Source organism: Lissotriton vulgaris, chromosome 5 (genome assembly GCF_964263255.1).
Source record: "Lissotriton vulgaris chromosome 5, aLisVul1.2, whole genome shotgun sequence".
Classification (NCBI taxonomy): Eukaryota; Metazoa; Chordata; class Amphibia; order Caudata; family Salamandridae; genus Lissotriton; species Lissotriton vulgaris.
The window spans coordinates 1,831,422,989-1,831,448,980 of NC_141693.1; the positions used below are offsets into that span (position 1 = coordinate 1,831,422,989).

The window sequence follows — 25,992 nt, forward strand, 5'->3', positions numbered from 1 at the left end:
CCCCCTCAGCTGCAGACCTCTGCGCTCCCCCTCAGCTGCAGACCTCTGCTCTCCCCCTCAGCTGCAGACCTTCGCGCTCCCCCTCAGCTGCAGACCTTCGCGCTCCCCCTCAGCTGCAGACCTCTGCGCTCCCCCTCAGCTGCAGAACTCTGCGCTCCCCCTCAGCTGCAGACCTCTGCGCTCCGCCTCAGCTGCAGACCTCTGCGCTCCCCCTCAGCTGCAGACCCCCCCTCAGCTGCTGACCTCTGCGCTCCCCCTCAGCTGCTGACCTCTGCGCTCCCCCTCAGCTGCAGACTCCCCCTCAGCTGCAGACCTCTGTGCTCCTCCTCAGCTGCAGACATCTGCGCTTCCCCCGCAGCTGCACTCTGCGCTCCCCTCAGCTGCAGGCCTCTGCGTTCCCCCTCAGCTGCAGACTTCTGCGCTCCCCTCAGCTGCAGACCTCTGAGCTCCCCCTCAGCTGCAGACCTCTGTGCTCCCGCTCAGCTGCAGACCTCTGCGCCGCCCCTCAAGTGCAGACCTCTGCGCCGCCCCTCAGCTGCAGACCTCTGCGCCGCCCCTCAGCTGCAGACCTCTGCGCCGCCCCTCAGCTGCAGACCTCTGCGCCGCCCCTCAGCTGCAGACCTCTGCGCCGCCCCTCAGCTGCAGACCTCTGCGCCGCCCCTCAGCTGCAGACCTCTGCGCCGCCCCTCAGCTGCAGACCTCTGCGCCGCCCCTCAGCGGCAGACCTCTGCGCCGCCCCTCAGCTGCAGACCTCTGCGCCGCCCCTCAGCTGCAGACCTCTGCGCCGCCCCTCAGCTGCAGGCCTCTGCGCCGCCCCTCAGCTGCAGGCCTCTGCGCCGCCCCTCAGCTGCAGGCCTCTGCGCCGCTCCTCAGCTGCAGGCCTCTGCGCCGCCCCTCAGCTGCAGGCCTCTGCGCCGCCCCTCAGCTGCAGGCCTCTGCGCCGCCCCTCAGCTGCAGGCCTCTGCGCCGCCCCTCAGCTGCAGGCCTCTGCGCTCCCCCTCAGCTGCAGGCCTCTGCGCTCCCCCTCAGCTGCAGGCCTCTGCGCTCCCCCTCAGCTGCAGGCCTCTGCGCTCCCCCTCAGCTGCAGGCCTCTGCGCTCCCCCTCAGGTGCAGGCCTCTGCGCTCCCCCTCAGCTGCAGGCCTCTGCGCTCCCCCTCAGCTGCAGGCCTCTGCCCTCCCCCTCAGCTGCAGGCCTCTGCGCTCCCCCTCAGCTGCAGGCCTCTGCGCTCCCCCTCAGCTGCAGGCCTCTGCGCTCCCCCTCAGCTGCAGGCCTCTGCGCTCCGCCTCAGCTGCAGGCCTCTGCGTTCCCCCTCAGCTGCAGGCCTCTGGGCTCCCCCTCAGCTGCAGGCCTCTGGGCTCCCCCTCAGCTGCAGGCCTCTGCACTACCCCTCAGCTGCAGGCCTCTGCGCTACCCCTCAGCTGCAGGCCTCTGCGCTACCCCTCAGCTGCAGGCCTCTGCGCTACCCCTCAGCTGCAGGCCTCTGCACTACTCCCTCAGCTGCAGACCTGTGGTAGGACAACGGTGCTGAGGCACCTACACAAACAGCACTAACAAACCCCATCTGGGGGAGCACACCCAGTAATAAGGTGTATCCGTTAACCCGATCTTTAGTGAGATAGGCCACACACCCTCTGTCCGCATTCCCCCAACTCTGGAAATAAGCACTAAACATACGCACTACTGGAGTACCAAAAACACAGCTAGCCTTTGCCAATATTGCCTACAGGTGGCTTCCTGGGAAAAAGCACCCACACCTGCTCCCCGAGGGATTACTCCCACCCCTGAAAAGCAACACCACCATTTGACTAGCCGGTCCCTCACACTTACCTCTGGGTCCTGCTCCAGGGAGATACCCCAGTCAATGTCATCTTTCTGGACCTCCTCGCTGACAGAGATGCCGTAATCGATGACTTCTGGATCAGGTACAGACTCAGTGCTGAAATCGCCCCAGTCAATCTGCAAAGACACAAGTGGTGTGGTCAAGTAATGCAGAAATATAGAACCTAGCAGCAGATGTGGATGTGCGTTGTGTTACCTCTGACTATCTGCATGTCAGCATTCTGCTATCTTGCCTTGGGGCTGAATTTCAAGGACGCCTTCCAAGAAAGTGCCTGCAGCATGAAGACTAGTCTGAAACTTCTAGCACATCGCAATCTTTATTAACATGATAGCCTGTCAGTACTTGAAACCAAATCATTCTATCTGTGTTTCTGGTTTTCCTTTTTAGGTCGAGCCTAGGCAGTGCGCATACGGTATCTGCAAGACCAGTTGTTATCTCCTCTATCAGCTTTTGGCATGTCCATGAATTGCCATTTGTTTTCTGTTGTGCAATGTAGAAATACAGGGTTTTTATTGGTGCATTGTGTCTGGTTCTCCCACCTTTGCATGCTTGGGTCACGCCCAGGCGATTTCATTGTTTCCTTGGGTTGGTCATTCCGATGCGTCAACAGTTCCTCCTGGTCAGCCTGATCTTTTTTATTTTACAGGCTATCAACATCGTTTCACGGAGCAATGCTCTGTTTGACACCTGCAAAGTGGCAATTTCTGTCCGGTAGCTGTTAAGCTATGCTAATAGCTCTAACTCAAAAGCATGCAAGACCTATTGCATTTCTAATGCTTGTTTCTCATTGCATTTGATTAGGAGGTCTGCTTTTTTTCAGTAAAACAAGAGCTGTTGTTTGAACCTTCATTTTATCAGGGCAGACTCCATAACGTGACACACCCAGACAACTGACCAGGGTGGCAGGAGAGAGGCAGCAAAGCCCTTTCATTCAAAGAAATATTTCACACAATCGGTTTCTTTATTGGCAGGGTATCCACTTCTTAAATGCACTTTTTAAATGTGCCAACCAAGGTACTGTGCTGTTTGTTTCAAAATGTTTTCATTTGAGTGAATTTAAGCTCATCATTCCCTTACATGTAAAGAGATGTGTGTGATTTACAATAGGTAAAAAGGAATAATTTTCTTATCAATATATGTAATATTATTTACTATAATCTTTGCTTTCATATAGCGCGCAAGCAATCAAGAAGGGTGCTTTCCTGCAAAAATAAACACGAGTCACATTACTTTTTCTATGTTCACCTGACACCATGCTGATTATTGCACTAGTTTAAAATATCAATGGTAGCATGAAAGAGTACATAGTTGCTTTATACAATCGGTTCATTCATTAAGTTTCATCACTGCGAGGCAAGCATAGAAAGGGGTATCTGCGGAGATATGCTTACTTAAGAGCTATTAAGTCACATGACATTTGCAGAATATATTTTTTCTAAATGCCCTGGTTAAAGGTGCAATGTTTATGTTATTTAACTTGCTGATCTGCATTTGGTTGTGTGCGTTTGTGCGCGCACGTGCCCTGACGTGAGAGGCAGGATGTACAAGCTCATTTGCACCAAGGGTAGCAAATACTATAAAAGACTCTGATTGTTATGACCTGCCCTAGGTTTCCTCCAGACACTTTCTGAGTCTATTAGAGCTGGAAAGACGTACTTAATCTGCTTGTTACCTACAGCAGTAGTTCATTTACCTACACTGGGAGTGCCTTTTTTTATACTTAAGGCTACCTGTTTTCCGTTTTTACTGATTTTTACAGATATATACAGACAGAAAACATTTATTTTCTTGTCTATATTTATTTTTAAACGTGGATAAAAACGGAAATTGGGTTGCTTTTTGAGTAAACCTAAATACTGTCTGACATGACTGCCAGGTCAATAGCTGTGTAGATTGATAGGTAAGGGGGTTAAATGAGAAAGGAATTTTAGTAAAGAAGATTTAACAGCAGTAGATAAGCAAGAGGTTGATACTGAAATTGGCATATTTTCAAATAAGTTCATTGATTTATCTTCTGCAAATTTTCACAGCATGAAACCTGCCAGGATTTCAAGCATGACTGCATATTTATCAGTTAAATAAATGTGGAAATATACTAATTTCAGCTACATTTCTCCAAAAAACCCAAAATAAATATGGATAAATACATATAAAATTAGCAAAAAATAAATATTGATAAATACAGACGGAAAGTTCAAAAAAACAATTACCATAAAACCGGAAACCCTATTTATACTCCAACCTTCAGCATTGTCTCCACTCATCGAAACCCTTCCTTCCTATAGAATCCAGGCTGCTCTGGCTGCTTCCACAATTTCCCGCTTATCTGCTGGTTGCCTTTTTCCCTGTTTTTGTCCATTGGCTTCTTTCCCAGCCTCTTGCATCATCTTTGGCCTTTCCATTGATCAGCAAGACTTTGACTGCTTCCATCTCCCTTTACTGCCCTTAATCTACTTTCCCTGGGGCTTATATTAGAACTTCCTCCCTTTACTCTGGTTTTGTTCATGGTTTTCCTGGGTAGTGTGAAGCTTTCAAGTAGAACTGAGTGGGCACCTGCTCCTGGATTAGTGGTCAGGTCTTGTATGCAAGTGACCCCTTCCCTTCAATCTAAGTTGGCATACCTGTTTTAGAGAACCTGAGTCCATCTGTAAGTCTCCTGTGCCAGCAGCCTTCTCTTGCTTGTTTTATGGCTCAGTCTTTAGGTTCACATTTCAGCATTTCTACTCTCGATGTCTGTCATGCTTTATCTGATTATTGTTTTTACTCTGGTGTTCAGTCTCTTTTCATATCATTCATAGTTATTATCTCAGCTCGGTATGCTTAAAAAACAGATTACACTGTTGCTTCCACACACAGAGGACCTTATATTTACATACAGACCTTTCTCTGATCACACCTTTTACTCAAAGCATTTGTGTGGTTGCTTAGAGATAGCTCAGACTTCTGGTGTTCATGTGACCACCAATTTCAGTTTGGTAGGTTGTGTGTTGTGGGGTTAGCTCCAGAATCCACTGAACTTGCCTCGTTGACAAGAGAGGCCCGGTTGGTCTTTAGATATGTATATCACTGCACTTGTTTGAGAATCCTCCGCTGTTTGGGTGACAATGGCACTTGCCGTCCCTTTTACATCATTATAGGTTTGCCAATACGGCTGGGTGAGTAACTGACTCTGCCCTTGTCCACCAGCTTTGAGGGAGTATAGTCGGACTGAAGATGAAGTGTTGTGACTAACCCTACCTATCCTACCCTCCATCATGCCACTGACACCCCACACCCCTCTCTCCAACACTTCAACAATTAGAGGTTTACCGCTCCCTCTTCAACTGGCTCTGCAACCTCCACTGTGGTTGTTGGTTCAATGGTGGTGGGTGGTGTCCCGGTTCGCCACTCGTACACCGTGGCGTCACCCTGTTCTTTGACAAACCTCAGCAATGGAACCACTTCTTCTGAGGAGCTGTGAGAGATGGGTGAAAGCATATTAAAGGAAGGAGGATGCAAGGGAAAACAAAATTCATAGCAGGAGTACATCCAAAAGCTTCTACACGCACACACACGGGTTTTGATTCACCCTCATTTTAGGGGTGTACCTCAGTCTCCTGTTGTGTGAGAAGTGATTTTTTTTTAAACTCTCCCACTAATAAAATTGAAGGCCCCGTTATGGTGCTAGGTGTTGGTAGTTAGATTCTCCACCGCTAACGGGTTAATACTTTCAGAATTGGGGCAAAGTAAAGTTTGATGAAGCTCCTACTGCTACCGTCTTGATCGCAGCATCAATCCTTTTAATCTCTTTATCAGGTGGCGGGGGTATCCTGCATACCCTGCATAGATAGATGCCTTTTGCCCTTTAACGTGCCACGTGAACTCCAGTGCAATGTGCTCATGAATGAAAATGGGAGCTTGCAGTGCCAGCTTACATTTTTTTCTCCCCCCTCAGTGTGGGTGTTTTGACAGGGTGGTTGGATCTGAGCATGCTTTTACACATCAGCAGGATACACATCTCTTCACTTTAGAGATTGCCGCGATAATGAAATCACCTTCCTCCATCTGGGGTTCGACTTTGTGGAGATCCACTGTGCATAGTATGACCCCATGATAGATGGATTTGTCCTTTGGGGCGGAAGGATTTGACCCAAAGAGAGGTTGTCTTTAGAGTTCACATTACAATCATGCCAAAGGTCATCGAAGTCATCCGTGGGCAGTGGATCACACTATGGGTGATGATGAGCATGTGAATAAAACAGTGGGTGGTGGAGTGGGTCAGTTGTCCTCTTTTTGTGGTAAGTGGTAATCCCTAAGCACTTCTGAAATTACCTCCTCTTTATGGGTGATGGCTCTACTTGTTAGAAAGTTGGTTAGTATGCGGAAAGTGGTGTATTATATTGTGTGGGTGAGAGAACTCACTGTGCCCTGTACTCTGGCCCATGTCCGTGGAGGGCTGCATGGGCCAGAGTAAGGGCTTTGAATTTGACTCGTTGAGCCATGGGGAGCCAGTGCAAATCATGCAAATGTTGTTTTATGCTTGATCTTTCCGGTATGTTAAGCAAAGCCCTGGCCACATCATTTTGTATTACCTGCAGTTTCTTTAACTGGTACCCTGGTAAGCTAATGTACAGTGCGTTAGCATAATCAATGCGTGTGAGAATCAGGGCGCAGGTAACCATTTCCTTGGCTGCCCTGGATAACAAGGGTAAAAACTTCCTAAGAGATTTCAATTTATCAAAGCACTGTCCTGCTACTTTCTTTATCTATGTGGAGAACCGGAGATCTTCGTTAAACCAGAGCCCCAGGTTTTTGACTGGTTGACCCGCAGAATTAGGTAGAGGATAGACTGCCGGTCAAAGTGACTCCCTAAACTGCGGAGGAAAAGACCCATACAGAAGAACCTCCGATTTGTCCTTGTTACACTTAAGCTGAGCAGATGAGAGCCATTTAAAGACGGCTTTAAGACAGGCTTTGGCCCGGGCCAGAGATATGTCATTTTCCCTCCAAGTAAAGAGGAGCTGGGTATCGTCCGCGTAAGCAATGATCTTAGCACAAAGCTCCTCCACGAGACAGATCAAGGGGGTACATATATGTTAAAGAGAAGAGGGCTCATGGTAGAACCCTGCGGTACTCCAGTAGTCACCTTTTTAGGGGCCAAAGAAGTCGGAGGTAGCCACACTTGCTGTGCTCTATCTTCTAGGAATGATTTAAGTCAATTCTACCCTAGTCCAAAAACACCAATGTTCGAGATGTGCCAGTAGTTGGGAGTGTGGCACTGTGTCAAAGGCGCAAACGTGACCCGTTAGGGTATCAGAGCGCTTTACAGGGATAAAACTTTGCATACAAGTTTGAAATCGACAATAAAGAGAAATTGGGATAGAAGGAAGTGACTACACTCAGGAGTAACAGGGTAAATACAATATTCAGAGCAGCAAAATATTGCTAATCTGCTCATTCTAGCAGTATTGCTACCCGAGGGCTACAAACCCAAGTGAAAAACTGGTTTGGCTACTGGTCTCACCTCTCTGTCTAACACTAGCCCATCTACCTTAACAAAAGAGCAGCCCCTCTCCTGGGCATTCACCATTTGTCCTACAAAGGCGGCTTCCCCTTTGAAGCTCGCCTTTTGGGCTCACACCCCTGGTGGCTTCCTGCCAGGGAGAGGTCACACCTCTTCCGAAGGCAGGCCTCTATTGTTACCGCTCCTGGGAGTTGTTCAAATTCTACCCAGGAGGGCAGAAGGCTGTCTAGTGGCCAGCATCTCCAAATTGCCACTGGAAAACATGGGCAACAAAATGGCAACTTTCTAAAAGTTGCATATACTTCAAAGTTAAATTAAATTTAACTTCGGCATTAAGTCAGGTTTAATGCCTCGAATAATATGATACCTAGAAGTACCAACTTTAGTAGTGCCTTCCAGAAGTTAGTACAACAGAGCTATAAACTTGTACTCACTAACGGGGTTATTAGCTGGCCCACAGTAAAAACAACAATTTGGGGCTTTTACGGTTACGACACATAAACAAACATGTCCCACTTAATATTTAACAGCACCCTGACTTAGGACTCCCTAGGCCTGCTGTAGGGGTGACATACATATTAAAAAAGGGAGGTTTGGGCTTTGTGATTGGTTTAAATGCAAAAAGTTGAGTTAGCAACTTTAAGCTGCTCTTCCAGGCTGCCGTGGCAAGCTGGGAGACACGTTTTACTTTGTCACACTCAGGCTGGCACAATAAGTACTTCAGTCTCTGGGGGACATTTTAATTTACAGGCAATGGGTACCCCTGTAACCATATATTAGGGACTTATATGTTAACTTTTACCAATTGTGTATGATCCAATTAACCATTCATATGCAAGGATCAGAGAATAGGCACGGAGGTCTGGTTAGCCGTTCTCAGTGCACTCTGAGTCGAAAAACCAGCAGAATCAGTTCATAACTTTTGGGGTGGTCATGCAAAGAAAGAGGCATTTTCTTATAGTCACAACATGAAGGCCATTCGAGGATTTGGAGACTGGATTATGTAAATTTTCATCTGCCGATCAGACGGGTTTTCTTTGTCTTCAGCATTGAGTGGGTCGCTAAGAGTCAAGTTAGAGGCAGTCTTTAAAGAGTCAAGTTAGAGACAGTCTTTAAAGTCAACTTTGGTCTTGATATGAGTTCCAAGACAGGCTCAGCTGGGCTCTCTGAGGCTCAACGTCTGGAGCTTGTGGAGTCTCTGATGCCGAAAGTCTTCTTTTTTGGCTTTGAGTGGCTTCTGGAACAGGGGGTGGCACCAACTGCTTAGTCCTTCTCACATGTGATTCTTGGGGTCAAACTATGGTGCTCTCGGGCCGTGCCTTGCCCTGGAGCAGAGGCTCCATTTGAGGTCAAACTGCAGAGGGAAGATCTTTGGTGTATGGTGTGTGTGAAATATTTGGGACTCCATTCCCCATGGGTCTCTATTCTACTAGAATATCAGAGTCAGCGGCTTTGGCATCTTTAGTGCCCTGTCTGGACAGGGGATCAGGAAAGCCCCGGCGCTGCATCCTATAATATGCCCACAACCTTTCCCATTGGTGGTGAACAGTCTTTTTGCAATGAAAGGCTTTCCATACCAGGTGACCTTGTCATGGTCCCAAAGGAAGTTGTAGTTACAAACCCAAATATGGCCCAACCAAAGAAACGTATTATAACAGAGAATGCATACTTTTAAAGGATGTGTTCTCCATACCCTGCAAAAGTCATTCAGGTACAACCTGGTTCCAGGCTTCTCGACACAATTTACCTCCCAAGCTTCCAATTGTCCTCATGTGTCGAAAGTGTCTCACTGAAGCCTCGTCTTCTTGGGGTCATCAACGTTTTTACGCTTCTGCTTTTTCCACTTGAGGGAGCATATCAGCAATGCATTAACATCATTACAGGCCAACACTGCACTGCCTCTGAGTTACAGGACAGCACTGCACTGGTTTTAGTTGAGCACTACACTGTTATAGCCACAAAGAATTACACTGCACTATCCAAGACATACACAATAGGATTGTATTAACAAGTAGAATAGACATGGATTGCATCACTAGTAGGGTACAGGAGACTGCACTACACTAACACTAAGATAAAAACCAACACTTTTGTAACACTGAAATACAGGGTGACACTGTCCCAACACAGATGTAGCCCAGCACTGCATTACAGTGAGGAACAGAGTGCCACTGTACAAACATTGAATTAGAGGTACAATTGCAGTGCCACGCAGATACACCACTTCCACATCCCAGCATCCACCTGAGTAGAAGCCTTACCTGTCACATATGAATTGCACGCATGCCTGATACAAATCGATGGCACCGGAGAGCACACTGGCGGAATCTCCAATCTCCTTCAGGTGAGTCGGGAGGTCACTGACCAGGGACTGGAGCTCCCTGCGCATGTCATTTCCCTGGACAGAAAGAAACAGTCTGTCAACCCTAAACCCATCAGGAGCTTTGAGGCAAGAAAATGCACATGGTTTAATGTTGCACATTCAAATGTCTCAATGAAAGGAAGCTGCATAGTTCTAAAGGCAAAGAGGTTGTCTGAGTGATAGCCACACCCATTGGAGAGGAGGCAAGAATCACACTTTTGACCGAAGATATAGCTGACTTCAGCTACAACAGTGTTGAGGTAGGAACACTGCGGGAACAGGTCTCTCAGTAATGGTGGATTCACACCGGGTTAAATAGGATGTCAGTATCCCGGAAAGGTGAAGAGTGGTGCATCAAAAGATGGACATGCAACCTGTTAGATGTACTAACAGAGATGGTGAAAGGCCTGCTGGTTTGGAGAGCCCATAGAGCTGGGGGAGATACATATCCCTCATAAAAGAAGGTAAATTGCCCTGAGAGTTTGTGAGGGGCCACCGAGTTGTAGTTTACTTACAGTGATGGTGAAGGGCCCCTGGGCTGGAGGATAGATATATGACCTACAGAGATGATGAAGGGTATTTTTCCTACAGTGATCGTCAAAGTCCACTAGAGATGGAGAAGAACACCGGGGTTTAACAACAGAAGTATAATCCTCACAGTGATGCCAAATGACCCACAGGGATTTAGGGAACGTGTATATTGCCTTCAGTGATGGTGAAGGGTCCTTAGGATTTGGAGAGGGGTATGCTGCCTACAGTGATGGTGCAAATTAGGGATATATTGCTCATGGTGATGGGGAAGAACCCCTGAGGTCGAAGCGTGAGAGTATAATGCTCCAACAGATAGTGAAAGGCCCCTAAAGGTGAAGGCTCTCAGGGTTTGGTACAAGGGTATACTGCATACAGTGAAGGTGAAAGGTCTCAAGGTCTGGGACAGGGTATACTGCTTACAGTGATGGAAAAATGTCACTGGGGTTGAGAGAGCGATGGACTGCCTACAGTAATGGTGAAGGACCATAAAGGACCATCAAGGTCTGGTACAGGGGTATACTGCATACAGTGATGGTGGAACACCCTCAAGGACCATCTAGGTCTGGGTCAGGGGTATACTGCATACAGTGATGGCAAAACACCCTCAAGGACCATCAAGATCTGTGACAGGGGTATCCTGCATACAGTGATGGGGAAGGAGTCTGGGGGTAGTGAGGGAAGGACTATATTGCTGACAGGAATGATGGAGGCCTGGCAGCACGTGCAGTGGGAGGGCAAACAATGCTCACAGTGATGCCGTACTGCTTGCAGGAGGTGTAGAAGCGCTCCTTCATGTCAGCAGCCCCCAGCAGGTGCTCCTCCTCCCTTCTGCTGTACTCCTGCTGCAGCTGCTGGCACTTCCCAATCTGCTTCTTCAGTGATGGGATCTCATAACTCACATTGCGCACTAGCAGGCTTGCCACCTCCGCTGGTGATGTAAGGTCGAGAAGGGTGGCATAAATGGAAGGCCAAGCGGGGGGGGAGGGGAGGAAGAAAAAACAGAAGACAACAGATTAATCTAAGGGATCAGAAATACATACCCAGCACAAAAGCGCAGTCCAGAGAGGATACTAGCACACAGAGGGTAATAATAAATGGGTGGCACGTACATACACATCCTCTCCCCCTCCATCTCTGAATCCGCTGCAGGGCACAGGCAAGTGGAAATCAGAGCTCAGACATGTCAAAGGATGCTGACTTACCAAGGTAGGTGTTCTCGTGATCATACAAGGACACAATTTCCTGCCAGTCCTGGGGGGAAGCAACCAGAGATCAAGATGGGTGAGAAGATTTGTGAACCACACAAACAACAAACTGATGATCCAAAGAAACAATGTATGAGACAGTCAAAGGTCACTGAGCGGTGCTCAGAGCAGGTGTGAACAGCCAGGTAGCCACCTTTTTTTCATTTTCACCCCTTGATATTTGACCATTTCCGATATTGGACTATCCATTATGAATGGATTTTGATCAGCTCTTGTTCACACATCAATATGTTATTATCAAGAACTCGCAATGGGAAACACTCTGGTCAAACCCCAAGATTAAATACAGAGGAAAACCACTTGACATAGAGTCATGGAGGAAGCTAGGAATCCTGTACCCAGCTCATCTGGAAGCAGAAGGGAATCCACACACTTTTAACAGTTTGAAAACAAGACATGACCTCCCGGACATAGAACTATACAACTTCCTGGCAATCAAAACAGCCTTAACAATGTCAAAACTCCACAAACAGAAACCATCAATCTTTCAGTTAATGAAATCATAAATAAGACAGGGCGCCAAGTCTCGCTCCTATACAAACTTCTCCTACCTGTCTCTACCAAACTTAATGCTAAAAGCACCGACTACCGGGAAACCCAAATAGGATCCAAACTCACAGAACAGGAAATACAAACCCTCTGGGCGTCCCCATCGAAAAACATGATATCCCCAGTGCTGGCACAGACTAAATTCTGGATACTCCACCAAGCACACTTGTCACCAGCCCGCCTCGCTTCAATAGGCCTAAGGGATAACGATACCTGCTGGAACTGCGGCACAGAAAGGGGGGACCTAGAGCACCTCATCTATCGCTGCACTAAGGTCAAAAACTTCTGGAAGAAGGTGCTTGACTTCACAAACAGAACTTTAGGTTGCAGTTTAAAACAAACATTTGCCACAACTGTCACAGCACACATTACATCAGACATCACCACTCAAGAGGAAAGATCCTCCTCGACTTCCTCCTCACATCAGCAGTCAAAACAGTATACTAACCAAATGGAAGGACACCTCCAAAGCCACATTCAAGGGGTGGCTGAACTGGGTGACCTTCCTTAGAGGAGCCGATAACACCGCACTCAGACACACACCCTGGAGGCACTCCAATAGAGGGATGTAGTCAAAACTAGACAAATTCCTAAACACCTACAAACCCCCATAGCCAACGACCAATCCAGCTCAACTCAACCTCAGATATTGATCCAGGGATCTGTCGCAAAAACAACTGCCACTCACATTTATGTTCTATGTACTAACCAAACATGCGCCAATTGCAACAGACTATGTGTGACGTATGTTATACGTGGGCCAGTCTATCTGGGGCGAACAAACAAAAGACCGATAAATGAACCACTGCTGCCCTACATGACCATCTACGATATGTTGTTCGTATGTATTTTTATTGTATGTAACTTGTAAATACCAATTAACATTTTTTTTAAATAAAAAAATTCTTTGAAGTGCTTCTAGAGTCTGATTGCTGCTCCCGTTAACTCTCTATTGGCTTAGCTGGCAAATTTAAAGTAGCCTGCACAGCATCACCTAGACTCTGGCACTGTCTTATTTTCTTTATAGCATACTTACGCTCACAATTTTACAAAGACCAACCCTGATTAATGTGGATAATTTGCTACTGGCCATCACCATTTCTTCTGTTTAAAAAAAATAAAATTCTTGTTTTAACAACATTTTACCCAGATATTGTTGGTCCAATGACTGATCCATTACGCCCTCATGTCCATTCTCTCCTAATTCCTGACGGACTTAAAAATTCCTAATGTTGCCTCTCTTACTTTCTTTCAAATTAACTTCCCTTTCCTTTCTATCCTATGCATGTCTCCTATGAGCACAGCCTACTCCAAGTCACATGCATTTTCACTGTAATCCCGATTACCGTATTTCTGCAAATTGATCAAACCTCATCTCAAATCTCTCCTTTGAGGTCATATCCCTGCAACCTAACAATAACTAAATAACTAATCTCCTGTAGCGCATCTGTTAATACCGCCAAATATTTTACATTAATTGACATACGTCTTCACACTAAAGATTACACCTAACTTTTATAAATGTAACATACCATATAGAAACTGGTGCAAATGTGCACTGGTTTTCTTAAGAGCACACGACTAACTCCAATGACCACTGGAAAAAAATAACCTTGGGTTCCAGATCAGTATACTGCCCGTCATAAAGTGCTTCAAAGCCTCATAAGGGATCAAAAGCACCATATCAATGCAATTACAATAGTATGTAATCCTCCTAGCCCACACTAATACAATAACTCTCAGAGGCCAGGCAGCAGATTGAAGTTCCTATAGACTGCATAAAAATGTCCTTCCACTGCTTGATAGTATACCGTCTCATAAGACAAATCTGCTAAGGATCATGTCAACCACTCAGTACTGTACCAATTTCGCATAAAAAAAACACCCATTACCAACTGAACAGACATGGAATAACTGAAGAGATCTACTAAATGCCGCTGGCCAATGTGTCTTTAACTTAGTCCAACAATGGAGATCCCAACAAGCGACATACTACGATGCTTCTTGACATCTCACAACAACAATCAGATGGGATGACATTACTAAACTCCATCCCAGAAGATCTTTCTACTATGTCTTCCTCCAAACTATGTCTGCTTAGGACCATAAACTTTAAACAAAATATCTAAGAATGGACAATCCAGTGCATTAGCCAACTAAGTGGACTATGATCATAAGAAATACCAAAAAGGTTCCTGCTGAGCTGTTCAAAGCTGCCAGCATACTGAAAACCATAAACTGCTTCACACTTCTGCATCCATCACACTGATAAGCGCTGCATCCTGTAACACAATAACTGCACCTTGGTGGTTACTGTGAATGAAATACAAACACTTCCTATATAGCATCAAAACAAAGACAACGCTCTTCCAACCACACCCCCTACATGCTGTAGCAGGCTACTCATGTAGGCAAGAGCTTCAGCACCTCACACAGGGGTAGTGAACATTATATCAAGGTTGTAAAACAATACAATCAGAGCTCAAAAAATGCACTTGCCAACTGGCTATGGCAAGCCAAATTTAATCAGGACAAGCTATTTTTAGGACCTACTCGCCTGTTCTGGCGAGCTGACAAAAGGTGTTCTGCTTGCTCACAAAGTGAATGAGCAATAAAGATGCCTTTAAATCTTGATAACTTGCCAAATTTTCTCGTCTTTCAGAGACGGAGGTCAAAAGTAAGCTCGTCTTCCTACATTTACTTTTCTTACTATGACTAAAGTTAGAGGCTTTTGTAAATTAAACTGTGTGACAATCGTGCTGTGCAAAGCATGTGAAATGAAAGGCTGTAAGATGTCAGGCTTTTTTCTAACACAACATTGAAATAGCTAGTAAGTGAACTGTTTAAACATTTTAAATATATTTTACTAGTTATGAAGACACATTTATGTAATTCTGTTGTGAACAAAACAAAGATTTCTATAGGATCCAAACAAATCAGAACACTTTACTTGGTGATGTGCAAATTTAAATATTTTTGCTGAAACCCAATTTTCAAACATTGATATGCTTTATAAAGTTTTATGGGTAAAACTACATGTTAGTGGAAATGTTTTGTGGACATTTCAATGGAAAATGTGTTATCTGTAAATGACAGTTCACTACCACATCATGTTTTAATAATTTATTTATGAAAAGTGAGTTTTTAATCATGAACTGGGAAATATCCCTGCTCCTGCCCAGATGACAATGTATAGTAAATAATAGTTTTTTGTACAGCAGAAATAGAAAAGTTGCATATTTGAAGGTGCTTTTTCATGTGATAATGAACTAAAAGGCTGCTTAAGAAGACAAAATATTTGCCTAGAATCCCACAATTTGAGAACATTTCACGGGTCAAGTACATTACAATTAGGTTGAGTAGATTATTCAAGTTACTAGACCTTCCAGTCTAGCAACATTTTTATGATTTTTTGAGCCCTGATAATACAATTTCCAGTTTTTTGTTAACCACACCACACACATTGTCCTTTCCAATACAGTGGTGATTTCATTAATTAATACATCTTATTTATATAATTGCCATAATACTTTATTGAGGTCCTTTTGATGACCCCCACAGCTTTTCACCCAATTTACTCTTTTCATCTTGTTCTGTTGATATCTTGAGCTTTCCTGTTATTTATAAATGGTCCTGGATTTAAATAGGTTTAGTATAATAAGAGATTACCATTAAGCCATTAATTGTATTTCTGCCATCTTATTTCATTAGCAGATTACTGCAAGCTTATTACTACATGTGCTTGGAATATCTTCTCTACCACTTAAAAGCACCATTTACGATACCCTCTGCCTAGATGATGTCTATTTGATACTACTAGGTAAAATATTACTAGACTAATGCAACACTAAGATTGCCCAACGCCCGTTGGTAAGTCCTAAATATTAGCCAATCCACACCACAGAAATGGTTACCCTTGCTTATCTACACCCTATGGAGTCAAACCTTTACTCTATTACTTCTTATTCTGCCTGAATTAATACGGTATTTCCATATACCCTTTAGATTTTGTCCTCATCTGTTCCTTACCAAATACACTTTTCACACAGTTTACATAGCTTCTCTTTGCCTCAATGCCACAAGTTTCCTTTCCAACTAACCCATTCCGTTCCAACTTTAAATAACTTGAGAATGTTATCCTTTAATAAACATAATACCCTTCCCACTTAGGTTAATAACAAACTTGTCCCTACATCTACTACTCTGCAACCTTGTTTTACTTTGGTGACTCTCAACATCCCACTTGGTACCTCTGTCACAGTTCAGCACTTGGGGCCCGATGTAGGTAAGTAAATTTTACCACTTCTTAAATACCGAATGATACCGAATCGGTATTTAAGAAGTGGTAAAATAGAGGGGGGGGGGGGGGGGGGGTGTAAGTAATACAGAATCGGTAAATACCGAATCGTTAAGATTCTGTATTTACCGATTCTGTAAATACCGATTCGGTAATGCCGATTGATTCCAATGGGCATTGAAGCCCATAGGAATCAATGTTTATTACCGAATCGGTATTTACAGATTCGGTAAATACCGATTTCAGCAAGGGTGCAGGGGGTGTCACTTTGACACCCTCTAGCACTTCAAATACTGGCATGTGTGCCATGTGGCACACAGACATGCCCTAAGGGCATGTCTGTGTGTCACATTGCACAGGTGTGCATGCACACCTGAATTCGGTATTTTACCACCCAATAGGATTGGGTGGTAAAATACCGATTCTTAAGGGCCTGTGGCACTCTTAGGAGTGCCACCTACATGTGGATTTACCGAATCGGTAAATATACCGATTCGGTATTTTACCGATTCTGTAAATTTACCGATTCGGTAAATTTTCAGAATCAGTAAAATATAGGCCCCCTACATCTGAAAACCCATTTACCGGTCGGTAACAGCCGAATTCGGCCGGTAAATGGACACCTACATCGGGCCCTTGATGAGGTAAATATCTTATATTTCTCTTTAGATATGTAACTCAGGTTCCATTCTCAACATACTTTCTACTCTCTTGTAGCCTTGAAAAAGTTCCTCAGCCAACGAAACATGCATTAGCTGTTTCTTGCTCCTGGCCATGTACCAGGTCTGTTCAATTGTTTCTTAGCATTTAAACAAACCTTTCAACTTTGCGCAACAGAAGCAACAAGTACTACTTCCAAGCAGAACATACAATACATGGACCTTTTCTTCACTGAGTCCTACCCATGGGGCCGGTGTTAGCGGCGGAGGCAACCGGTGTGCCAATCTTTTTTGGTGCGCCCCCCCCCCTCCTCCTCCGATTCACTACCCCCTGGCAAAAAGTTCCCCTCATCTCTGCATAGCCCCTCTCTCACATACATTTTATTTGTTTTAAAGTGCGGGTAAAGCCTGGCTGTACTAATCCACTCATCTATCCACATAAAATACAGATTCCTTCTTTGCAGCGGGTATATTAACCATGTGCTACTTTATGGCGAGTTAAAACTAACACTAGACTCCGATTTCACTCTCCAGCAGGAACATTAATCACAAGAGTTATCTTGACATTTTTATTGCTGCCTTAAAGCTAGATGCACAAAGAACTCTGCAGCAGGTGCTTTTAAATCATAGAAAATTGCTAAATACAGTGCTCCCCCTGAGGCCAATGCTCCCCCTCCAGATCAGCACCCAGTGTGGCCGCATCGCCCTAAAGCCGACCCTGCCTAATCGTTGGATTGGAGGAGTTTAAGTTTATATTTTTGCTTCATGGTCTAATAGACTAGAGCATTCTGAGGCAAAGATTAGACAACACAAAGCCATGGAAATCAGGACAATTGTAATGTACTTTGTGGACTAGGTCACGTGATACACTTTGATTGCCACCTTATCTAATGCAGGACAGACACTCACCTTCATACGCTGAGAAGAATAGCGGCCAAACATATTCTTAGAGGAGGCCTCTGTCCCTTTCAGGATTTCCACAATGCGTAAGCAATGGAAGTAGTGTATGTCTAAGAAGAAAGAGAGAATGGTAGGGTCAGACCCAGCTCTGTTCCTACATCAAGAAAGGGGTCAGCTTTCCCAAAATGCTCTCAACCAAGACTTTAATGTATGTGATACTCTTACTAGTTGACAGCAATGACTCAAACCCCTAATTCATGACCATTTCCTGGGGCAAAGACCTCCGCCGTGAGAGAGAGAGGGAACGGCATTAACTGTACAGTGATCAACCAACCCCACAGAGGAACACTTGCAGTGGAGTAAATATCAGGCCCAAAGTATTTAGACTTCCTCCTCTTTTACCCATAGCGCCTCCGTCTCTGCCTAGCACCGGGCATCCATTGCAAGACCCCAGCACTGCCAAAGAGAGGGGGCAGGCCTACTCATTTCTGCACTGCAGGAGGACTCCAGATTTGCCCTGGAGAGGGCATTGACCCAAGCGTGCTATTAACCTAGAAATGCAGAGCGATCCAAGCCATGCCTCCTGGGAAGACACCTGCCTCATGCTTTCTGCTGTGCAGAGGTCCTCCGTCCGTACTGCCGACAGACGCCAGCCATGCCCTAGATATGGCTTTGTGAGTAATCATTAGCTTCCCTCTCTTTTTGTATAGATGCCCCCGGTTCATCCTGGCTGCTGCACATTAAAACTGTGTACGGCTTAGCATAAATGACTATGCTCTAAAAGAAGGGGTCTAGTGAGGACGGCAGATCCCTTCTTTACTAGGTTCAAAGTGTTACTGAAAGTACTGTCAGTATACGTTCACAAGCTCACTCACAGTGCTTTGCAGACAGCAAAAGAGACAAAAATAAAGAGAACCAGTCATTGTCATAATTTCTGCCAGCCCTGACTTGAGGAAGCAAGGCTCTAGATTTGGACTAACCCCAATGTAGCACCCTTAACGGGTGGCCCGTTTTATCCACCCTTTGTACCCTGTGTGTTGTTGTGATTACTGTGCATGCTTAACTAGTGTTTGAAACCAGATATACTTTATTTTATTGCTTTTTTGCTGGGAAAGTACGGTAGGGGTATTCATTGAGCAAACTTGCCACTGTGTCTAAGATTACCTACACTATCAACAGTCCACAAAAAAGGCAGACCTATTGAGTGCTCAAAGGTAAACAACTAGTCGTGCTGTGGATAAAGCTTGGTCCTGCCATGGAGAAACTCAGGGAATGCCTGCAAGAGGACCCAATCAACCTTAAAGTAGATCTTACCTGGTGATTAGCACGCTCTACATAGCGACATAACATCTTACAATGCACCGTGCATGGTAAGCAAATTCCAAGTAACAAAGCATAAGATCCCCAAGACGACTAGAGCTGAGTTGGAGAGACCTATGTACACCCTTGGAAAAAGTCAATTGCTTCCTTGTTCTGCCCTGGTGGAAGCCTAGCCCCATATTGGGTTCATCCACGCCCTTGGCTTGATGGACCCACTTGACCACAGTTCAGAGACTCTGGGGTTGTGTTGAAAGAGGTGGTTGTGGTCAGCCTCTGTGTTGGCCTAAGCATTCACTATCACCCAGGGCACAAGTCCTAGAAAAAGAAGTGGGGGATGCTGACGTAACAACAGGAAGTGACGTCACGAAAGGTGGCTTGCACCATTGGGGTCATTGCCTCCCCTCGTTCCCCCCTTAGATGGGATTGCATTAGCGAAGCCAGCGCGTGTGCTGCGTCCTGTGAGCTCCGATCTAGTCACAGAGAGGCTAAAGAGTGAATTCCAGCTGTTTGGCAGGGGGGGGCGGCGTCCACCCGGTAGAATAAGTGGGGGGACGCCGTCCACCCACGTGGTACCCCGAATCGAGCCCTGCTATCACCGATCATGTAGCACTCACAGGACCCGGCCAGCAGCTGTTCGATCTCCTCGTTCTCTGGCATATCTTGGATTGCGGCATTGATCTTCTCCCGAATCGTCAACACTTGGGTCTGCCATTTCAGGGCGCAGTGACGTCTATCGACCAACCAATCTGTGGATAGACACAAGATGCGTGAGTAGACAAGGTTGCCTGACATGTTTACTTCCTTCAGACTACATAAGAACCATAAAATGGAATAAAGAACCCCTAAGCATCAAAAGGCAGCACAGAGAATGGGTTACCAAGAGCATAGAGTACACAAGGTGGTCGGAACGGGAGAGAGACAGTAGGAAGGAAGGTGCAGGTGCGTGGGGAGGGGGGGGGGGGGTGAACCAAAAACTGACCATAAACAAAACAGGCCAGAAGAGGGCAGCGCAGAGACTGACACGCAATATTAAGAACCCAAGTTAGAGAGACTGAACATGTGCATTGTGCACCTAGAGGAATTAGATTTACGGCATCCAAAATTGATGATACAGCATCCAGAACAGCAGTGAGAGGGGGTACTGGCTGCCCCTAATGCTCCCAACAGAAAGCCTGCGCCCAAAAGATAAAGGTAGCTGCTAGGCATTAGCTGGAGCACCTCAAATATGGACTCTCTGAGCCAAGTCCTTTACTAATGGGAGGGCTAAAAAAATACCACAGCATAGGTTTTCCAGACAAACCTGCACAAACACCTGACACATACAGTGAGGTCTACATCAGACATTCGCAGTTAGGTAGGCACCAGTACAGCCACCTCTGACCAGGCATACACTAACCACCCTCGGTACAGCCTGCAACAACGCTAACTACTCTCAAACAAGTCTACAACACCATCAACCAACCTCCAACCATGCCAGCATCAAGACTAGTCAGCCACAATCAAGCCCAGACATTTACAGCCAAGTCTACAACAAAGCCAGTTACACATCCAACCAGGCCTGCATTAACACCAGCCACTGCACCACACCTTCACAAGCACTACTCGCCTCCAGGAGGAATCCCTCATAAAACACATTTATAACTAGGCCTACACATACACCATGACCCTTGGATAAAGCTGGTACTAACAGGCAAATCCGTTCAGGCCTACACCACCATCTAGCCAATGAACTTCCAACATTTATAACCTCAGCAACTAAAAAGTGACACTATCAGAGCACAGGTGACCATCTCATCAGTCACGGGATCTGCCCACTTCATCGCTTCTCCTCAAAGACGCAGCACTACATATTGCTTGATTACCTAGCAGCTTGCTTGTCTGGATGTCAATCGGCAGCGTCTGATGATCCTGTAAAAAAACAAAATGAAACAAGAAATCATACAAGAGAAAAGGAGAATTTGTGTTACAATTTTGCATCTGAGAACGCAAGTCTAGGGCTGAGAACTCTGTCTCTGACCAAAGCACTCACTTGTGAATTGGCCCTGTTCCACAGGGTGCACGGCAGCGGGGACAGCAGCTGGGAGTACCTGTACGATGTGCTGCCTTTTAGAATTCCTAATAAAGCTTAGGTTAGGTTTTGGAGTGCTACCCTCTAAGTCAAGTGTTTTGTGTCTGTATGTTTTCCTTATCACGTGGAAAGGTAATATCATAGAAAGTATGACAGTTATATGTTCAAGAGGTAACACTTATTTTGTTCATTCCTATTTTTCTTCGGATTTTTAGATGTGTGATAGTTTACATTTAGCGCTATAAAGAATTTCAGTTGCCGTGCCCTTCGTAAAATATAAATTATGCATAGATGAAGAAATGCTGCTACAGAACCCATCTCGACCACATTCAGACAATTTGGCGGGAGGCTGCTTCGACCAGATTTCTGGGGTATATTGTTATTACGAGTAAGGCAACAGATGCAAAAAACAAAAACAAACCACATTTATTACAACTCCTGTCTCCTTCAACTAAAGCAACACTGTGTATAACATAGTGCCCCAACGCTGTTTGATACCTAAGGGTTATGTTTCCATGCGCTACAGAACAGGGCGTCTTCTGCTGGTGAAACTGCAGTTCTATCCTGACAGGGAAAAGGTTGTGGGTGAGGGCTCTTCCTTGACACACCGCGCGGAAACTGAAAGAGTCACGAAAAGCAACATTACATAAACGCACTCGTCTTTTATTAGTGCAGTGTGCACAGACAACACAGGCTCACATTTCAGCCAATGCACGGAGTGTAATTTAAAAGATGCATTCAGGTATTATACATAATGGACATACCATAACAAACGCTGATAACGTCAATAGGTATGCTTCTTGTGAAGTGCTTTCACATACAAGAATTACCAGAGATAGACGTTCTGACCCAGCAAAGCACATACATAAATGCTCGCAGAGCCCCAGACATGCATGCACAGACAGCAACACACGTAGTAGGCACTCAACATATACACATAAAGACACATGTGGATACAACAGGATGAATGAGTGTACTTCTGCTGTCAAAATGTACGATGGTATAGGTAGACTGATCACAAGATTCACCATTGTGGGTGGAAATATGGATGATCATAACATAACATAAGGAAAATGGAAATGATCAAAGTCTGCAAACTTCATATTGACACATACTGACAGAGTGCAAGTAAAAGAAAATGCAGTGGTTACAGGCGAGTGAGTGTGCTGTATATGTAGAGGGATTGTGAAATGAAGGAAATATAAGGAGGTGCATGCAGGAGAGAGTGATATGAGACATCCCACCTTTGCAAGACCTGTGCGACTCCCTTGCCAACTACTTCTATCGTAAGATTACAGACATCCACAACAGCTTCATCGTCTCGACCACCTCGACAGCCACTGATACCTCAGTCCCCACGACCACCCTCAGCACCAACCCCCTGCTCTCTGGACCATCACAAACGACGACCATATCATCAAAATCATGAACACCATTCACTCCGGCTCTCCATCAGACCCATGCCCACACCACATCTTCAACAAAGCCAGCACCACCATCGCACCCCAACTCTGGTAAACCATCAACATCTCCTTCGAGACAGCTACCTTCCCAGAGAGCTGGAAGCACTCCGAGATCAACTCCTTATCCAAGAAACCCAAGGCCGACCATAGGGACCTCAAAAACTTCCAACCCATATCCCTGCTCCCGTTCCCGGTGAAGGTTATTGAGAAGACCGTCAACAAACAACTGACCTGCTACCTCGAGGAGAACCGCATCCTGGACCCATCCCAGTCTGGGTTCCGCCGCAACCGCAGCACCGAAACTGCCCTCATCGCCGCCACGACGACATCAGGGCCCTACTGAACAAAGACGAGACCGTGGCCCTCATCCTCCTGGACCTATCAGCCGCCTTCGACACCATCTGCCACCGCACCCTACGCACACACCTCCACGACGCTGGAATCCGGGACAAGGCTCTGGATTGGACCCCCTCCTTCCTCTCCGGCAGAACCCAGAGCGTCCTCCTCCCCCACTTCCGCTCCGAAGCCACCAAGATCATCTGCGGCGTACCCCAAGTCTCATCCCTCAGCCCGACTCTGTTCAACATCTACATGGCTCCGCTCGTCCACGTCGCCTGGCTGCACAACCTCAACATCATCTCCTACGCCGACACCCAGCTGATCCTCTCCCTCAACAAGGACCCCCTCACCGCCAAAACGAACCTCCACGAAGGAATGAAAGCCGTCGCCGAGTGGATGAAGAGCAGCGGCCGGAAACTCAACTCAGACAAGACAGAAGTCCTCATCCTCGGCTCCACCCCCTCGGCCTGAGACGACTCCTGGTGGCGACCGCACTGGGAACTGCACCAACACCCACCGACCACGCACGCAACCTCAATCAATCAATCAATCAGAGCATTTATATAGCACACTACTCACCCAGAGGGTCTCAAGGCGCTAAACCTGGGATTCATCCTCGACTTCACCCTCTCCATGTCAAAGCAGGTCAACGCCGTCCCTCCTGCTTCAACACCTTCTGCATGCTCCGCAGGATCTACAGGTGGATCCCCACCAAAACTTGAAGAACGGTCACCCAGGCCCTCGTCAGCAGCAGGTTAGACTACGGAAACACCATCTACGCAGGAGCCCCGGCCAAACTCCAGAATGCCTACGCACAACTGATCCTCGATATCCCTTGCCGCAGCCACATCACACCCCAACTTAGAGACCTACACTGGCTTCCCGTCAACAAGAGAATCACCTTAAAGCTCCTCACCCACACACACAAGGCACTCCACAACACCGGACCGGCATACCTCAACACACGACTCACCTTCTACACCCCGAACCTCCAGCTCTGCTCCGCCGACCTCTCCCTAGCCTCCGTCCCCCGCATCCGAAGAGCGACCCCCGGCGGCAGATCGTTCTCCACCTCGCCGCCAGGACCTGGAACACCCTCCACATCCTCCTACGGCAGACCCAACCCTGCTCACCTTCAGAAAACTACTCAAGAACTGGCTCTTCGAGCAGTCGCAGCAACCCCTCCACCGCCTTGAGAGACCCTCACGGGTAAGGAGTGCGCTTTACAAATTCTCTAATTGATTGATTGATTGATGAACGATATGCAGAGGGCGGTTTACAAAAGGATGTGGAGAGAAAAAGGGCATAAATGTCAAAGAAAGACTGCAGGGGAAAGTGAAGGGAAGAGCGGGAGTGACTGAGACACTCTTATGACTATTACCCATTCCTCAGTCCTCAATAATGATAATGTTCAATTCATAATCACATAATTTCCAGAATTGAAACGTTTTCAATACAAATGATTTTTAACAATTCCACTGTTGTTAGTCATCTGATACTGCTAGCAAGCATTGTCAAAGCCAGTAGCTTTGGCTTGTCTTAGGTGCATCATGTACGTTACTGTGTCCGGATGCAATAAAGAAAGTTCACAGAGAAGCTCCAAAATACTGTATGGAAAGCACACGTTTCAAGTCTTAGCATAATAGTTCCTCCATTTAGACTCTGGAGCTGCAGAAGGACCGACTCTGATATAAGAGGACTCTAATGCTGTCGGGTGCAACTCGGCATTTGTAATTACAGATCTGGTTATAGTCCTGTTGAGATCCAGCCTGCTGTGTGTGTGGGATTTCATTAAGGTCGCTAAACGTGCGATTCTAACTTATAAGTGACACTTGAGATCATCAGCAGTAATCACAAAGCCTACAATATTTTTGGGAGCATAAATACTTTTCACAATAAGGGCTACTAAGGATAAAGTAAACCCAATAAAAGAGTCTCATCTTCCGGGAGTTGCAGAATAGAAGTCCCGAATTTGCCAGTATGTGCCTGCTATCCGGTGTCCATCGGGACATTTTTTTTGTACATGTAACATATGCCCTGGCTTTTTTAAGGGAGGTAAGTGTTCGTGTGTGCTCTAGTGGGATTAGATAGCAATTTGTGTAACCAGGACGATACTGTGTATCAACACTCAAATTCATTGTGTTTTCTATACTGGCGAGTACAGTTAGTAGGTAAATAGAGCAGAACTACATATCCCAAGATACTAAGCGCGGAAATCAAGCACGTCTTCCCGTACAAAGGCACAGACGTACAAGGCTCTGAACAGTTTCAGGCTGGAGGTGGGCGTACGACAACCGCGTGGGAAATTGTCATTCCGCTTGAGTGTTAGCGCAAACTTAACCCCAAATCTCCATGTACTGACCTGCATTATATCAGGAATCTTTTCAATCAGATGTGCCCGAGGCAAAGCGGCAAGCTGATTGGCCAAAGTGGACGTGTAGCGATGAGACGTGTAGCGTGCGACGTTCAACGTGTTGATGACATTTTGGTCGTCATCAGTTTCGTCCAATCACAAAATCCAAACTATTTCTAACCAATAGCGTCGTTTCATTCTTTGGCCAATCAGAATGTGCAGTATCAGCGCTTATATCTTCCTGTTCCAACTTGCAACCTTATCTACGTAGTTTATGTAATTTTTCGTCCCCGCTTTTCAGCAATCGCTTCAGCAACAAAATGTACTTTTTTGGTTTTATGCATATCGGATAGGGAGTTTCCATAATCTGAGACAAGATCTCCCAACTTTTTAAGAAGAAACGCAGTGTAGTGTTTGTTACTGAGCGGGGGTCAGTGGAGTGTATACATAGAAATGTCAGCGCGCTTCTGGGATAGCACATCTACACGAAATCGCTGACGGGATGAACATAAAGACAAGGGAGTTCTAACAGTTGCATGGCC

At 46.1% G+C, this 25,992-nt stretch overlaps 1 protein-coding gene across 1 annotated transcript in view; it reads right to left on the reverse strand.

Annotated features, from left to right (window-relative positions):
- The window catches only part of CDK5RAP3 (CDK5 regulatory subunit associated protein 3), a 62,720-nt gene extending 37,153 nt beyond the window's left edge, over positions 1-25,567 (reverse strand). The window contains exons 1-9 of the mRNA XM_086924287.1: positions 25,460-25,567; positions 21,090-21,135; positions 19,842-19,973; positions 17,917-18,017; positions 11,440-11,488; positions 10,987-11,165; positions 9,606-9,742; positions 5,151-5,295; positions 1,829-1,957 (exon numbers count right to left, since the gene is read on the reverse strand). Coding sequence (XP_086780413.1) covers positions 1,829-1,957; positions 5,151-5,295; positions 9,606-9,742; positions 10,987-11,165; positions 11,440-11,488; positions 17,917-18,017; positions 19,842-19,973; positions 21,090-21,135; positions 25,460-25,465 — 924 coding nt within the window. The 5' untranslated portion in view covers positions 25,466-25,567. The remainder of the gene's footprint in view (positions 1-1,828; positions 1,958-5,150; positions 5,296-9,605; positions 9,743-10,986; positions 11,166-11,439; positions 11,489-17,916; positions 18,018-19,841; positions 19,974-21,089; positions 21,136-25,459) is intronic.
- Positions 25,568-25,992: the final 425 nt, after the last annotated feature.